This window comes from Sciurus carolinensis, chromosome 8 (genome assembly GCF_902686445.1).
Source record: "Sciurus carolinensis chromosome 8, mSciCar1.2, whole genome shotgun sequence".
Lineage (NCBI taxonomy): Eukaryota > Metazoa > Chordata > Mammalia > Rodentia > Sciuridae > Sciurus > Sciurus carolinensis.
In genome coordinates this window covers 6,097,797-6,114,796 of record NC_062220.1, presented here as the reverse complement: position 1 = coordinate 6,114,796, position 17,000 = coordinate 6,097,797, and the positions used below count along the sequence as shown (strand labels likewise).

General features: G+C 54.1%; 1 protein-coding gene across 3 annotated transcripts in view; it reads left to right on the top strand.

Annotated features, from left to right (window-relative positions):
* Positions 1-2,760: 2,760 nt before the first annotated feature.
* Agap3 (ArfGAP with GTPase domain, ankyrin repeat and PH domain 3) overlaps positions 2,761-17,000 on the top strand; it is a 51,256-nt gene continuing 37,016 nt past the window's right edge. Inside the window, exon 1 of one of the 3 annotated variants that reach the window (XM_047560287.1) lies at positions 2,761-3,413. In XM_047560287.1, the coding sequence (XP_047416243.1) occupies positions 3,083-3,413 (331 nt within the window). In that variant the 5' untranslated portion in view covers positions 2,761-3,082. The remainder of the gene's footprint in view (positions 3,414-17,000) is intronic. The other 2 variants (XM_047560292.1, XM_047560288.1) reach the window with 2 other exon arrangements.

Here is a 17,000-nt window from a genome sequence, read left to right as displayed (position 1 = left end):
ACGTCAGCTGGAGCACGTCAAAACATCCTTGCTAGTGATGCAGTGATCAAAGGGCTGGAGAGCTCAGTGGCCACTACCCCAACTTCCCCTTATGTCAGGGTGGAGGACGGGAGGCAACTTGGGCTTCCAAATTTACGCTGCAACCCAGAGCTTTGTAGGCGTGGGTTATCCCATCGGTCAGCAGAGGATACCCTTTCCCAGGACTGGTTCCTTCTCCCTTCTCCATCTTACCCCCTCAGAACTGTGAAAGAAGAGTGGACTTTTTTTTTTTTAAATATTTTAGATGTTGATGAACCTTTATTTTATTCATTTATTTTTATGTGGTGCTGAGACTCAAACCCAGTGCCTCACACATGCCAGGCAAGCGCTCCACCACTGAGCCACAGCCCTACCCCCAAGAAGAGTGGACTTTTGAGCACAAGATCTGATCTCTTACTCTGTGCCCATCAGCAACTCAATCTCGGGTGTATTATTAAATCTTTTTATACATGTTTCTTCGTTTCTAATATATATCTCATAAGTTAATTGAAAGGAAGAAATTCGGTATTTTATTAAACGAATGTGAAAACTATTTAAGATTTGTACACAGCAGATATTTGCAGTAGGATTTCCCTCTTTACTCTGGGCTCCCATAGCGACAGAAATCTCCAATCTTGGATTTTACAGGCCAGTCTTTGTGGGGGTGGACAGGTGCTGAGGATCTAACCCAGGGCCTGGTGCATGCTAGGCAAGTGCTCTACCATTGAACTACACCCCGAGCCCTACAGAATAGTCTTGATTCAAAGTAATCTACCCTAGTCTTCCCAATAGCTTATGCCTACTTGTGGAAGCAAGTGTCCCAAATGTTGCTTTGGGTAATGTCAGTTTAGATTTATAAAGTACAGAACTAATGCCAGTGGAGTATGCCTGTGATCCCAGCAACACTGGAGGCTGAGGCAGAAGGATCACAAGTTGAAGTCCAGACTTGGCAAATTAGTGAGGTCCCGAACAACGTATATATATATATATATATATATATATATATATATATATATATTTATATATTTATATATTTATAAATATATAAATAAAAGGGGTGGGAATGTAGCTGAATGGTGAAGCTCTGGATTCAATCTCCAGTTTAAAAAAAATCAGAATTAACTTATCTCCCTCCCATTCCTTCATTGATGCTACAAACATTCATTAAATATATAATACTATCTGCCAGGCATTGTGCAAGATGCTAGGAACACAATCTTTTATCAGACCTCTCCCTGCCCTTATGTGGCTCTTGTACTAATGGAGGAGACAGGCTTGTGGACAGCCCACTAGTGCTAAGAAAAGTATGTGCTGGTGGCTAGGGCAACATATTGGAGGAGCCCTTTCCCCCTAGCATCTCTCAGAGAAAGTATACTTGGTACAGCTCCTTGATGTCAATTGTAATTAAGCATCTAATTAGAGATGTTATGTTGCTTTTAGTATTGCAAAGCAGCAGAATTAGGTTTTCTGTTGAACCAATATATTTTGCAGATGAAGTTCAGAGAGAGTACAAGACATCCTTAAGGTCATATAGACAAATCTACATCCCTCAGGAGTTTGGGAGGTACCTAGTTTTCACCTGGTCCTTTCGAAGTAAAATTTAGGAATGGTCACTAGGTTGGTTGGTACTGGAGCAGAGTTTTATAGGTAGCTGAATGGCAGACAACTTTATGCTAGGAAAAGATCCTGCTTGACCTCGGAAAACATGTGCAGTGTTACTCAAAAGATCCTTTGGCATATTCCTGGCAGATTTATTGGCTGGACTTGAGAGAGAGAGAGAGAGAGAGAGAGAGAGAGAGCGAGAGAGAGAGAGAGAGAGAGAGAAAATGTGTGTGTGTGTGTGTGTGTGTGTGATGGCAGAACTGTAGATAGCTTTAGCAAGGAGAATGCTGAGAAACTAGGACAATTGGGACATTGAAGGGAGCTCCCTAGCCCCAGGAGGGGAATGGCAGGATGGACAAGGTGTTGAGAACAAGGACAATTTTAAGAACCATGTGGGCTCTGATGAGTCTCTTGAATAGGATTGATGCGGGAAGAAAGCACAATTGATTCCTCCCTCTTCTGTGCGCCTCGGGCAGCATTCAGCGAACCCTGCCCAGTCTGGCAGGGAGGATCTTTTAGAAGAAGCCGGTCACAAGAAGAGTGAAGATACTGTTCATCACTGTCATTTCCACCGAACCTGTGATGAAGCTCTCCGTGAGAACTGGAATAGCGGCCGGGAACCGATACCACCTCGGAGCTGCAGCCAGCAGAAGAGACGCGGGCGGGGCGCCAGGGAGAGAACCCGGTGGCGGAGTGGTCTCCAGGGCTGACCTCAGGGCCTGGGGAGCGCCTGTGCCGTCCTGAAGGCAGGACGTTGTTAAGAGAGGTGCACTTGAGCCTGGGCGGGTTTCGGTGCGAATCAGTCTCGTTTATCAGTTCCCTCAGGCGCAGGGCACTGCTTGGGCATTGCCCAGAGATTCGACACCCGCCCAGACCCGCGCAGGAGGCGAAAACGACAGCCGGCCCAGGAAGGGGCCAGGACAGCTGCGCCGCGGGACGGGTGGCCCCTGAGGCGGTGTGGGTGGGGGCTGGCGCCGGGCGGAAGGGCCGAGGCCGAGTGGGCGGGGCCGGGCGCCGGGGCCGGAGCGCGCAGCTCGGGGGTGGAGGCTCAACGCCCGCGAGCGAGCGAGGGGCGGGGGCGCAGGGCCCGCGCGCAGGAGGGCGGAGGCGGGGGTAGCGGGGAGGGGGGCTCGGGTTGCGTGTGCCGGAGCCGGCGGGGGCGGCGGTGCGTGCGCATGACGCGGGGGGAGGGCCCGGCCGCGCGCTCCCGGTCCCGTTGTTGTTGCCGCTGGAGGCTGCTCCGAGGCAGCGGGATCGCGGCGCCGGGAAGCGCCCGGCGGCGGCCACAGCGTGTGCGGCGGTGCCTCCTGGCCTCGGCCCCCGGTCCCCGGCCCCATGCACTAGCCCCGCGCCGCCCGCTCCGTAGTCCCGGCCCGGCCAGCCCCGCGCGCCCGCTAGCCGCCGCCGCCGCGCCGTTCCGGGCCCCAGTCGGGCCCGCCTCGGGCCCCGCGGCTCCGGAGCCATGAACTTCCAGGCGGGCGGGGGGCAGAGCCCTCAGCAGCAGCAGAGCTTGGCGGCTCCGGGGGCCGGCGGCGGCGGCGGCGGCGGCGGCGCGGGGGGCGGCGGGCAGTTCGGCGGCGCGGGGCCCGGGGCTGGGGGCGGCGGCCCCTCGCAGCAGCTGGCCGGCGGGCCTCCCCAGCAGTTCGCGCTCTCCAACTCGGCGGCCATCCGGGCCGAGATCCAGCGCTTCGAGTCCGTGCATCCTAACATCTACGCCATCTACGATCTGATCGAGCGCATCGAGGATTTGGCGCTGCAGAACCAGATCCGGGAGCACGTCATCTCCATCGAGGGTGAGCGGAGCCGGGGGCTGCGGGAGCCGGTGTGTGCTGGCCCCTCCATCCCCGGCCGGGGGCTCCCCCGGTCCAGATCCGCCGAGCTTTCACTGTCAGGGGTCCTTGCGCGCCCGTGGTCTGGGCCACGCGGTTTGCTGATCGGCGCTGCAGAGCCCGGGTCCAGGCTTTGGCATATCTCGTCCCGGAGCACTTTGGGGTTGGGGGTCGGTACCGAGCCAGGGGACACGTTTTCCGTTCATTGTGCTCCAGGGTGCGGAGCGTGGTGTCGCCCGAGGGACGGGTGCGCTCGGAGTTGCGGGGTGGGGAGTGGGGGCTGGGCCCAGATCTGGTCAGGCATGGCCAGCGAGGGTGAACGCGACGGATGGCCCCCGCGGGCTGAGAGGTGGGGCCGAGACTCAAGAGGCTTCTTAGCTGCTTCCCGAGCCCTTCTCCGCGGTGGGGCGGGGGTTCGGAGCCTCTCCTTAGTGGATGGCAGCCTTCCCAGGCCCAGCGCCTGCTGGCCTCAAAGGGTGGTGCTCACCGAGGCTCCCTCTCCCGACTCACACCCCCAACGCCGCCGCGGCCTGGCGGGCGCAGGCCGGGCCTGGCGTGGGGCTGAAGCGCCGCGACCGCGTGGGAGGCATCGGCTAGTCCCTTGGCGCCTTGGTCGGGTCCCTCACGCGCTGGACAAGCGCGTCTGCTCACTCCGAAGGCTTGCGCGAGGCTGGCAGGCGCTTACTGACCTCCAGGGACGCAGCGCCTGGCGTCAGGGACCGGAAACCCCAGGCTACTGCGCTGCCCAACTCTCCTTTCTGTGGGCTCTTGGTCCTTGAACCTGTGACTGCTGAGGGGCGCAGTAAGCGGGGGTTGGCTGCTGGTAGATGTCCCACTGCCTCTTATGTAGTGGGAGCCTGCTGTACCTGCAGGCACCCCAGTGGCATGGTGACCTTCCAGTAAGCTTGGGCAGATGGGCCTCACCCGTAGCCATCTGCTTCCTCCTCTCTCTGTTTGAAGGGAGACACCCACTAGCAGGTGGTGGGTCCGGCCTTAGTGGTAATGCAGGGTGAGCCAAGGCCAGTTGCTGATGACATGGAATGAGCAGGGGTCTGTCCACTACTTGGTTCTTACAGTTAGGGTTGCATTCCTATCTTTATCCCCTGTGTGAGGCTCCTGGGGCTCCTGCGCTTGAACACCTCCCTGTAGCTGGGGCAGGAATATTGGGTTTCTTGGGAGTAGAAGGCCCCATTTAGAGCTCGGGTCCTGCCCTTTTATTGTAACATTCCAATCTGACTTCCTTCTGTCCTTTTCCCAACCTGCTCTCATCTCCTCCCTCTCAAGGCTAAGTTCACTGTGAACTAATTAGGTGACCAAAAAAACCTCATTAACATGGATCTGAGTAAATGGCCTGAATCATCACTGTGGCTGGGGACCAGGAGATGGAATTTGTGTGAGCCCAGGGCCCCAAACAGAGGAGATGTACATTTTTTTTCCCTAGATCTGAAGGTGGTGGGCAGGATAGAACCTTCCCTGAGCTTCAGTGTCCCCTGGAGGAAGTATGAAGTTCTTGATTAACTCCAAGATGAACTCCCCAGCCCTTTGTGGGGAGGTGAAAAGAATGGGGGAGACTCTTCTATGCTGTGGAGGCCATGATCCTGGGATACACTTGGGTTTTTTATTTTAAATTCATAACAGGCAGAATTTCCCCTCCCTCTTGACCAACTTCTGCATTGTGGTTTGGAAGTACCCCGCTGTTCCATCTGCTTAGCCTGGAAGCTTGGTATTGCCATCATGAAGTCCTGGGACTGATGTCTCACTGTCACCAGACCACTCCAGTTGCTCCCCACCCATCTGTCCTCAGCTCCCTGCCTTCCCTTCCCTGTCCCTACTGTCCTGCTCTCTGCGGAGGCCTCCTGGCTCCTTCCTCCTTCTCCTTCCCAGACTCTCTCCTGGAATCTGTCTTGTTACCCCCACCCCTTCTGGCTTTCTCACTTCTGTCGCCCCAGCTTTTCTGCTGTAGGCAGGCTTCAAAAAAACCCAGACTCCTTCCATTTCGGCCCTGTATGTTTCCTGCTGTAGAACGCTCCATCTGCCAAACCATATTGCTTCTGTCCTGCAAGGCAGTGTCCCCACCTTCCATGGCAAAGGGAAAGAGTGGCGGCTTCTTGGGTGTGTCAGTCAGGACAGAGCCCCCTGTGGGCTGAGCAGACCTGGGCCTTTACAAAAACACAGAGCCTCCTAGGAGCCTGTGCTTCCAAGGGGATGAACCTCTTTGTGGAAAGAGCCAACATTTCAGAGTCCAAGAAAGCCTCTTTTTGTTTCAGCCAGTGCTTTGGTGGAGGGATTATTTGTCCCAGATCTGAAGGTGACAGAACCTTTTGGCACTAAGGAAGCTCCATGAGCATCTGGTCTTCTGGCCTGTCTCTGCTTCTTGCAGTCACTCCTGGTCTTGTGTCCAGGGCAGGAGGAAGTAGGAGACTGTTAGGTTTTCCTGTGTTTCAGGACAGGATTTGGGGGAGGGGGCAGATCATTTTTGGAAATTCTTTTCCCACTAAAGGCCAAGGCAAGAGAAAATTTGCCCATCACTTGGTCTCAGAAAAAAACAAAAACAAGTCACCCTGAACCTGCATGGGTCCTGGAAGGTACACAGGACCTCTAACCACCCTACCTCATGGGGCAGGAGGAAGGGGACCAAGGAAAAAGAAGGAACCCTAGCTGATATGACTGGGGAGAGGCTGGTGCCTAGCTCCTCCTCTGCACTCTTCACTCCCAGGGAAAGAGGGGATCCTCTGTCTTGTGTTGATCTCCTAGAAGAGGGATGCAGGAGAACCAGGGTTGCAATCCACATGAGGGACACTGACTGGGCCGAGCCAGCCAGGAGCCAGGAGAAGCTGTTGGGAGAAGAGCCCTGATGGGGTAGTGTGGTGGCGGGTGTCCTGGCAGGTGGCCTAGAAAGATCTCCTGGCCCCTGAGCAGGTGTGCCTGGGGAGTTCTGCTTCCTGGGGATGGGGCAGGAGGGAGGGCTCTGGGCCTGGAAGTGGACCATGACTACGTGTGTGCGCCATATGGCTACTATTGTGTGTGCAGGAACTGGGCTTTGCCGGTGAGATGACTTGTTCAGTTTCCCCTTTGTTTTCCCCTAGAGTACGTGGGGTTTTTTTAGAGTGAGTTCCTTTCAGCATTCCGGCTGACCTGACTGGGCTTCTCAGCCTTGCTCCCTCATTCCTGCAGTTCCCAGTTTCTCTGCCTACTCTGACTAGGGGTGAAGAAATGTGGGCTTCTCCCTGTTTGGTTCAAGCCTAGGCTGGACAGAGAAGGGGCACCAGCTGGGGCTGGGCATGTTGGGGGAGCTCAGAGGGAGCTTCCTGGAGGGTCCCAGCCTCAGTGTCCACAGCCTTCCTGTCCCTCAGCCCTCTCTGTCTCGCCTGGGGTATTATAGTCGGCCCTGTTTCCCAGGACAACCTTGTGTTGGGGAAAGACAGGAATGATGATTCTGTTTGGAGACAGGGAGCTCTCCTGAGCCAGCTTGCCTTGCTTCCTGTTCTGGGGGCAGTCTCCACCTTGGCCATGACTTTCACTGTGGGACCTGCTGACCTGTGCACTACTCAGGCCAGGTTCCCCACAGGCCTCCTATTGGAGAGGTCTGGAGTGGGCCAGGACCTTTCTCTGTCACTCCCTTAGTCATTTGGGCAGTTGGCTGCTTTAGGGATGAGTGCCTGGTGGCCGTGGCTGCTTATGTAGGACTTTACACACCAGGGTTCTAGGAATTCTGCAAAAGGGGATCTGGTGGGTGCTGGTAGGCAGGGAAGCTGCATTTGTTCCAGATCCATTTATGTAGCTCCTACTGTGTGGCCCAGTTGCATCTGGCACCTCAGAAAGCAGGAGAACAAAGGGGAGGATGGGGGAGAGGATACAGGAAGTGCAGGCTTGGCTGCCCTGGGGAGAAAGGCTCAGCAGCAGCAGGGGCCGGAGGGCACTGGGAGTGGTAGTAATAAAGCCCGGATTTTCAGAAAACCAGGGCAAAGCTCAGAGACCTGGGGAGACTCAGTTCCCTGCCCTTAGGATCAGAAGCAGGGATGAGAAACCACCCCACCTTATCACTGACCGAATGACCTCAGGGTCAGCCAGGTGGAAAACCCCCCTCAATCCATTCAGTCCCCGGCCTCAGCCCCCTGATCCCTTACCCACCAAACAGCCCTTCCCCTCAGTGCCATGTGTTGTCTTCTACCACCATCTATTTCTTATTTCCTCAGATGATGGCCAGGCCTAGGGGATTTCCCATGCTGAGGGGACAGGGCTAAAAAGGCAGCAGCGGCTGGGGGCTGAAAGCATAGAGATCTTCAAGGCCCCGCAAGGCTGTCCTCTATGTGGTGGACTCTGTGTATCTGTAGGGGACAGGTGGGTGAGACAGGCAGGACCCTGGGGAAGGGATTCTTAAAGTTTCCTCCTATATTTATTTCCACCTTCCCATGTTCCAAGAAACCGTGGGAGCTGGTGCTTCCCTGTGCAGGACACAGGGTATTCTGGGAAGGTACAGGCAGGAGTGGGGGATGGGGTGCGTGGAAGTATGTAGTACCCACACTGCATCGGCGAGCCCCTGCCAGCTGTCTGCATGCCTCTGGCACAGATGAGGAGGGAGCTCTGCCCTTTTTGGAAAGCAGGCATTACTTGAGAGTGCTGAGGTTTGGGGAAGACCCCGCCCCTGGCACCGCGTTCGTTGACCACGCTGCTGCCTGCTTCCTACCACACAGCTAACTTGAAGTTAGTTTGTTAGGTTGTTTTCCTCCTGCCTCCCAGCTGCGCTCCACTGCCCAGGGCAAGGGGCAGCTCACTGGGCTGCATGGAGCTGGCTCTGGAGTGGACATAGACGGGGAGGCGAGCAGGCCATGCGGGTGCGCAGTGTGCCAGTGAGTGCTCGTCCATCTGCCAGCCTCGTCCTGGAGACTGGAGGCAGGCCTCTTCAACACGGCGCTGCTTCCCACTCGTGTTCTCTGAGTAGCCTCTCTTTTAGGTTTGCAAGTGACCACTCCATTTTGCATGCAGGATAGCCTAGGACTTACAGTAGCCTTCCTGAGGCCACAGAGCCAGGGATTTTGCCTGGCGTTCCAACTCCAAGTCAGGTGTGACTCCCTCACATGGACATACCAGAGAAGGTTTGGCCAACTGGCACCAGGTCAGCCCAGACAGATGGCTTCTAGGGAAGCTTTTTGAGAATCAACCCACCCTGGCGTCTTAACTCTGGAAGCTGTTAGAGTGTAACTTAGGATGAATCAGGCTCTTCTCTGGGTGTCGAATCTCCAACTAGGTCCTGGTGCTCAGGTTATCATTCCCATCCATGAGTGGCGTGGATATAGCATACATGAAAAGATGCTTGTTCCAGAAACAAATAAAAATACATTTTAAAATTCTCTTCATTTAAGTGAGTGTGGTGGTGCACACCTTGGATTCTAGCTGTGCAGGAGGCTGAGGCAGGAGGATTGCAAGTTGGAGGTCAGCTTGGGCAACTTAGTAAGTCTGAAAAAATAGAAAGGGGTGAGGGTGTGGCTCAGCCCTGGGTTCAATCCCTGGTACCACGCACAAAAACATACACACAAAATATTTCATTTAAACGTATGTATCAGTATTGAAAGTAAGTGCGTACTTGCTATAACCAGCGCGGGTACAGACGGAAGTGCAAGATGGCTGTCCTGCCGGGATGTGTCTGGTGTCAGTGGGCTGCAGTGCTGCCTCCTAGGCTCTTTTCCCTCAATGGCTGCTTGATCAGTTTAGTATTCCTGGTGTTTCACAGCACAGGTGGGGCTGTGAGGATGCGACACAGGGAGAAGGGCATGCCTCAGTCCTTCACTTATCCGGCAGCTTCTGGGGTTGGAAGCGAGAAGACTGGGGAAGCTGTGGGCCTGTCCTCCTAGAGTCACGTTCTGCTTGGTGTGCATAGGCAGCCCTGTCTTGGAACTCTGCTTCCTGGTCTGGGTTCCCTTCCTGAGTAGAGGCTGAGCCGGACCCTCGGCGCTTGTCCCGAGTTGCCTTACCTCTTGCAGCACTCAGAGACTTGCTGCCTTGGAGTCCTCGAGAAGCTTGTACAAGAGAGAGGCTCGCGGAAGAGAGCCGGTAGCGATAGGGGAGGTTTTCATCTCTCAGTTGCTTCACCTGAAATGGAGGGGTCATAACAAAGCCACAGTCTCAGCCTTGGCCATGCTGAGGATCGACAAGGTCACACATACACCTTGCTTGGGACAGTGGCTGGCACGTAGTAAGCACGTGTTGACTGGTGGTCATTATTCCGAAGGCTGCTCCGTATCCTATTTACAGTGAGGGCATGCTGTTGATTACCTACGTCCTCGTACATTTGCCTGATCATTTCCTTTGGACAAATTCCCAGAAGAAAATGGTAAGACTATAGAGCGCACATTGTTAGGACTTTTGCTGCCGTTCTGACTCCCAGGGGTGGAATCAGCCTGTTTCTGCCCTGCTTCCCTGGCAGGTAAGGAAAAGTGAAGATCAAATGGCTTTCCTTATTGCTGTACCTTGGGTTACCCTAATTAGTTTATTTATTTACATACTTATTTACTAGTGAGAATCATGAAAAATTTTTGTTGGGGCTGGGGATGCAGCTCAGTGGCAGAGCTCTTGTCTAGCATGCAGGAGGCCCTGTGTTCCATCCCCAGCAACAACCACAAAAATTTTTTTTTTAATTAAAATCATTTTTATTTTTACAGACACATTTTGATTCATTGTACAACAAGATTTGTTGCTCATTTCCATTTGGCTTAATTTTGTTCCTTTCCTTTATTCAGTTTCCTCCTTTTCTTTTTCTTTCTTTTTTTTTGTGGTGCTGGGGATTGAACCCAGGGCCTTGTGCTTGCAAGGCAGGTACTCTACCAACTGCGCTATATTCCCAGCCCCCTCCTTTTCTTTTTTTAAATGTTTTTCTTAGCCCCTTATTCCTCCACTGTGTGGGGCAAGGACTATATGCAGGGGCTGCTTTCTTTGTCTTGCTGTGCTGGAGTTGGAACCCAGGGCCTCATGCACATCAGACAAGCAAGTGCTCTGTCCCTCAGCCACATCCCCAGCCCCTTCTCCTCCTCCTCCTTCTTCATCCCCCACCCTCCTCCGCTCCACCCCCTTCTGCCCCTGTACTGGGGATTGAACCCAGGAATGCTCTACCACTGAGCTACACCTCCCAGCCCTTTTTATATATTTTTAACATTTTGAAACAGGGTCTCACTAAGTTGCTGAGGCTGTCCTTGAACTTGAGATCTTCCTGCCTCAGCCTCCCAAGTCGCTGGGATTCTAGGCATTGTGCCTGTGTACCTGGCTTTAGTTTCCTCTTGGTTTGCCGTTCTTTTTCTGATCAAGCTTAAAACAGTTTTAATCACTCTTATGTAGATTTTTCTAAATCACAAGTTTCTCTGTTGGAAGTTGGGCCCCATCAGTGTCCCTCAGCACCCTGGCCCCGCTGTGCAGAGTGGAGCAGACAGCAGTCCTCTGGGCCATGAGATGTCCGAGGCCCTGTGCCGGGCTCCTCTCCACACGGTCCCACGTGGCTCTGCCTTTGGTGCTTTTGCGCCTGTTGACAGCGTGTGTTTTCTTTCTTTCTTGTCAGTCAGCGCCCCTCCTTGCCACCAATGGTGTGCCCGCCTACGGCAGTTTCTCTCTTGCCTTTTAATTTGATGCTTTGATGACTTACAAACCCAAACCCAAACTCGCAGAGTAGAATGAGAGCCAGACACGGAGTGGGGCTGAGAGATCTGGACTCCACTCAGGGCTTCCTGCTCTGCTCCTGTGGGGGTGTCTGTGTCCCTCTGCCTGGGCTTGTCCAGGGACAGTGGGCCTTACTTCTGTTCCTGGAGGACTGTTAAACAGACCCTAAAGGAAGGCCCTGGAGCATTCGTTTGAGAAGCGTTGTAAAGATTTGACAACTTTTCCATTACTCTGAAGCCCCCGCCTGTTATTGCTTCTAGATTGTTCTAGACTGTTCTGCATTGGCAAAGTGGTTGGAGCCTGTCTGGGGTAGAGGAAGAGCCTGCTCTGGAGCCAGGCTGCCTAGATTTGAATCTCAGACCTACCTCTCTGGAGCTTTGTGACCTTGAATGAGTCCCTTGAGCTCTCTGTGTCTTGTCTTCATCCTCGGTGAGATAAGGGTAAGCAGCCTCTGGTTCATAGTGCAGCCATGAGGATCAAATGAGTGAACGAGTGAGGCTTGGGAATAGCCTCTGCACACAGGAGGAGCTCCTGTGTGGTGGCGGTTGTGTCCCTCAGAGGCGGGCTTGACATCTCCGATTTCAGTGCTGGTAAGACGAGGCCTGAGTGAGGTGGAGTGGGCGTGCGTGACACCTTGCCCCTTCCCGCTCCTGAACCCCAGGACCCACCTAAGGGCAGAGGGTGGGCACATTGGTGTAGCCCAGCTAGGCCCAGGGCCTGGCGTGCCCAGTTGGCATTTGAGGGTCCGGTGATTGGTGCATGTCCAGGGGGCCCTGGATTGTCACATGGGGGTCTGCATGTTTACACAGCCACCTGATGTTATCTGTATTTTACTGTTTTGTCTGTTGAAAGTTTCTTTTCTAATAGCACTGTCCAGTTGATGTAGGTGAGTCACGTGTGCATTTAAATTTTCAAGTAACCGCTTTAAAAAAGTAAAAAAAAAGTGGTATTGGTAGTAGTAGTAGTAGTAGTAGTAGTAGTAGTGTGTGTGTTGCTGGGGATGAATCCCAGGGCCTCGCATACGCTAGGCAACAGCTCTACCACTGACCCGCGCCCTTAGCCCTTTTCTTATTTTATTTTGAAATTGGGTCACATTAAGTTGCGGAGACTGAGCTGAACTTGTGAGCCTCCTGCCTCAGCCTCCTGAGTTGCTGGGATTATAGGTGTGTGCCACTGCATTTGGTTTGTGAAATTATCTTTTTTATCTTTTTTGTCAGTACTGAGGATTGAACCCAGGAGTGTTCGACCTCTATGCTTTATCCCCCACCCCTGCTTTTTCAAAAATATTTTTAGTTGTAGATGGATACAATACCTTTATTTTATTTATTTATTTTTATGTGATGCTGAGGATCGAACCCAGTGCCTCACGTGTGTGAGGCAAGCACTTTACCACTGAACCACAAACCCAGTCCCCTGTCCCCCATTTAAATTTATTTTGAAAGAAGGTCTTGCTAAATTGCTGAGGCTGACCTCAAACTTGCCATCTTCCTGCCTCAGTTTCCCAATTTGGTAGGATTCATAATATATTTTATTTAATCCAATATATCCAACATATTCTCATTTTAACATACAAATTTTTAGTGAGATATATTGTACTTTTTTTTTTCATAGTAAGTCTAAATCTGCTCCCTGCTTACCCCTCTAGGACCTCTCCATTTAGACTGGCCACATTTCCAGGGCCAGTGATTCCGGTATGTTAACCTGAAAGATAACAACAAAAAGAAATTTGTTGGTTGTAGAAATTGAATACGTAAATGTTTATTTTCGATTCACCCCTTCAAAGGCTTGCATTTAAAATTTTAAAGTGTTGTGTCTTCCCCGTAAGCGCTGCCATTTTTGTTCAGTTGTTCAGCAAGTAGCTGCTGAGCATGTAGGAGTGCCGTGGCACGTGATCCGAGACGTCCTTTGGAAGGTGTCCTGGACTCCCAGTGGTTCTTCGTCCTGTGTGTTTTCTTAAAACCTGGAGCTACAGCCGCTGTGTGGGGAGGGGTCACAGAACTTGTCCTTGTTCAGGGCTTCACACACTCCCAGTGGGAACTGATTTACACAGTTCTGCCCAAGGCGGGGAGGTGGCACTGGGACTGAGGCCAGCCAGTTCTGGAACACGGTGTGGCCCCTTCCCTGGGCATCTTGGTCACCTCTTAGAGTGTCCCTAGGAGTGGGTGGCCAAAGACTGCCGTCATCACGCACCCCAGCAGTCCCCTCACTCCGTCCTGGCATGCTAGGCAGGGGCCATTTTTGTAAGCTTTCCGCTTGTGGTTTGTCCTTAGTTAATGTGAAGTAGCACAGATGGCAGCAAAACTTTTGTGAACGTGCACCTACTCTTGGACACCCATGGTGCAGAAGGGGACCTGTCCACCCCCAGGTTGGCTTCCTTGCGGTGTCTCTAAGCCCCCTTCTGGCTATGGAATAGAGTCTGCCTCCCACCCTTGCAGATGAGGTGACTAATGGATGGAACTCAGGAAGGAGCATCCCAAGCACAATAAATGCTGGGTCCCTTTGACTGACCCCCTCTTACTAACACCAGGAAGGACGCAGCATCGTTACCCAGGAGCCAGCGGGGAACCTGTGAATGGGCAGCACCATGCCTTCAGCGTGTCCTTTGTGGCATATCAGATGGACATCCAGAGGCCTCCTGCAGGCCTGAAGTGGCCCCTCACTCAGCTCCTTCTCCCCCAGCTTTCTTCTCTTTGTGGGAGGTGCTGTCCTGCAGCTGTGTCCAGGGCTCCCTAATCACATTCTGAGCCAGCTCTTGGGCCTCAAGGGAGCTGGCCCTCCTGGCCTTCACTGCCTGGAAGATTCTTGGTTAGAGATGTGGGCCCTGAGCTACACAGCAGCCTGCCAGGGATATGTCTCTGTCCCCTTTATACATGGAAGGTGATCTCACAGTGGCCAAGCAGTGTCCAGGCTTATGACGAGCTGGAAGTGCCCTCGCTCCCAAGTCCTGCCTTCAGTTTCCAGGTCCAGCCCCCTTGCCCTCACCAAGGACCAGTGCTGCCTGCCCTGCCCTCGGAGCTCTCCCTGTGCCTTGGCCTGCTTTGCCCAGTGCCCGCCCATATGGACCACTCTTGCCTCTTCTGGTACCCCCCTGCCTAGGCTGGCTCACTCTGCTCACCTTCAAGTCCCTCTGAAGCCCTGGCCTGATCCCTCTGTGGCCTGGAGTAGCTGCTGCCTTCCCTGGCTGGCGTGTGTCACTTACTCATATCTGTTTCACTTGCCTGTCTCTGCTGGACCCTGAGCCCTGTGCCTGTGATAGGGCTGCCCAGCCTGCTCCTGGATCCCGGCCAGCACCAGGCCTGGCTCAGTGGGTGTTGAACCACTCAGGAGCCTCCCTGCCTCTGAGCTGGTCAGGAAAGCTTGTGCTCAGGAACGCCCTGCAGGACTTGGGGCCAGCGGAGGTGTTGCCTGGGGCTCGCCCAGGCCAGCCGGGGACAGAGGTAGGGACAGAGGGGGAGAAGCCTGTCACTTGAGTTTCTGAGGAGCCGGTGGGATGCTGTCCTGCTCCAGCCCAGGTGGCCCACGAGAAGGTGGCAGTGCGTTGAGTGCCCTCCAGGGACCAGAGCTGGGACTCAGGAAATCACAGGAATTGTGATGGCCTGATTTTTAGTGTATGCTCCTGCCGGGCCAGCCAGCCTGTCCCTCAGACACAGATGGGGCTACTGGTCACCTGTTCTGTAGGAAATCTCCTAGGAAGTACAGTGTGATTCTCCCTGCATCAGCTCCCAGCCAGATGGAAGGGGGTGACCTTCCTGCTGGACGGGGACCCGGGAGTGCATCTTCTGTGTCTCCTGGGGCAGGCCCAAGACTAATGAAGCTCAGTGCAGCGTGCTCATATCTCAGGGGAAGGAAGACTCAGAGGGTGGGAAAAATCATTTCCTGAATGTGTTTGAGAGGCCACTCCCTGTCCCTGTGCTCCTGGGAGGACAGGGTGGGCTGGTGTCCAGGTGGAAGGATCCCGGGGTAAGGGTGAGTAAGCTGGGAGCTGGGGTGCAGTGACGGGGTGTGGGGACTCAGGTGACAGTGGGATCTGAGACAAGGAAGGATGCTCATGGGGCGGGGCCACCTTTCTCTCTCTATGGGGTGGGGACAGTGAGCCCCACCAAGCTATCTGAGCCTGTGAGGGTCAGGTAGGGGTCCGTTGAATCCAGGGTAGGGGACATGAATGGTGTCACTCCAGGAGGGAGGAGCAGAAGAGACTGAGACACAGACTCAAGTCCAAACAGTTACACATTGATACTGTGCACGGTGACTCTGAGGGCAGCCGTGGGAGCAGCCCTGGAGTATGCCAGCGTCTTCCTTCCCCTGAGATAGGAGCACGCTGCACTGCGCTTCATTAGTCTTGGGCCTGCCCCAGGAGACACAGAAGATGCACTCCCGGGGCCCTGGAGAGGCTGCCGAGGGCCCAGAAAGGCTGAGCTGGAGGGAGGCTCAGAGGGTGAATGTGTTTGAGAGGCCACTCCCTGTCCCTCTGCTCCTGGGAGGACAGGGTGGCTGGTGTCCGGGTGGAAGGATCACGGGGTAAGGGTAGTACCCCCACACTTGATCAGTAGCATTCATTTCTGCCACGAGCAGGGGTAGCAGTGACAGCCCTGCCCGGGCACCCGTGCTGGGAGCCCACCTTGGCAGTGGGCCATCCTGAGCAGGTAGTAGTGAGCTGGCACCAGAGGAGATCGTGCTGAGAGAGAAGCAGGGACTCTGCCTCAGGAGAGCCCGCATGTGCCGAGGGCAGGAGCTACTCGCGAGGTGGCCCACCACCTAGGGTTTGCTGGAGTAGTGATTTTATCATGAAGGCTGCTGGCAGGGTGTGCTTTTAAACCAGGAAACGCGCCACCCCACACTCCAGCACTTTGTGTTTGTGCTGCAAATGTCACAAGATTGACAGCTCTTGCTGTGGGTGATGGGCAGTTACAGGGCTGGGGTGGCAGGACCTGCTCTGCCTCTCAGGGGACAGCAAGAAAAGCATGCCTTCCTCTTAAAGCTCCAGAGGGACCCCTGCCCTGCCTCGTTCTCGTGTTCTTGTCGTTTTTAGAACATCCTTTCAGGGTGCCTGTTGCTAACCTGGTGCAGATGAGAGAAGGAGGTGTGGAGATGTCGAGGAATTTGCCCCAGCTGCTCGTTCATCCTGATGGAGGCAGGACCTGAACCCAGGAGGTCTGGCCTCCAAGCTTGTACTCTGACCAGGATATGCTCCTGTTCCATGAAGAAACGATAAAACTTTTATAAATAGGGGAGAAATTAGAAGAAAATTGGCCAACCTTGGCATGAGGGCTCCTCCTAGCCAGACGGGAAGCCAGAATCTCTAGAGGAAATGACTGACGGATCGCTTCCCCAGCGGTTTTTTTTTAATGACATTGAAAATTTTGATTGTTGGTGTTCTACCCCATGTGCTCTCTCCCTCTCTTCCTCTCATTTTCCCAGGCAGTGGCCAGCATGACGATCCTTCTTCCTGCACTGGGGCAGGCTTCTCCTGAGGCCAGGCACATCCTCTATGTGACCATGCCAGTGTGGCACCTAGGAAAATTAACAGGATTTCTCTAATACCATTTAATAGCTGAACCATAATCAGATTTTGCCAGTTATCCCCAAAATGCCTTTATAGCCTTGGTTTTTCAGATGCGGAGGGACCAGGGGCCACGTGGGACCTTTTCCCAGCACCCTGGCTTTCTGCAGTCGGGTGGTGCTGGTGGGGATAGCAGCTGCCCGGCTAGAGGAACTTGCCCCTCCATCCCAAGTGCTGCCCATGGGCTGAGCGTGGTCCGGAAGCTTGACAGGAAGCCATCCCGCACGTGCTGCGGTCTGCATTGAGGCTGGCAGGGTAACAGCTGCCAGGTGTCCTCGCTGGGGGGATTCACCCCGCCACCCATGTTAGTAAGCAGTCTGTGGGGGGACACTCCAACCCCCTCAGCT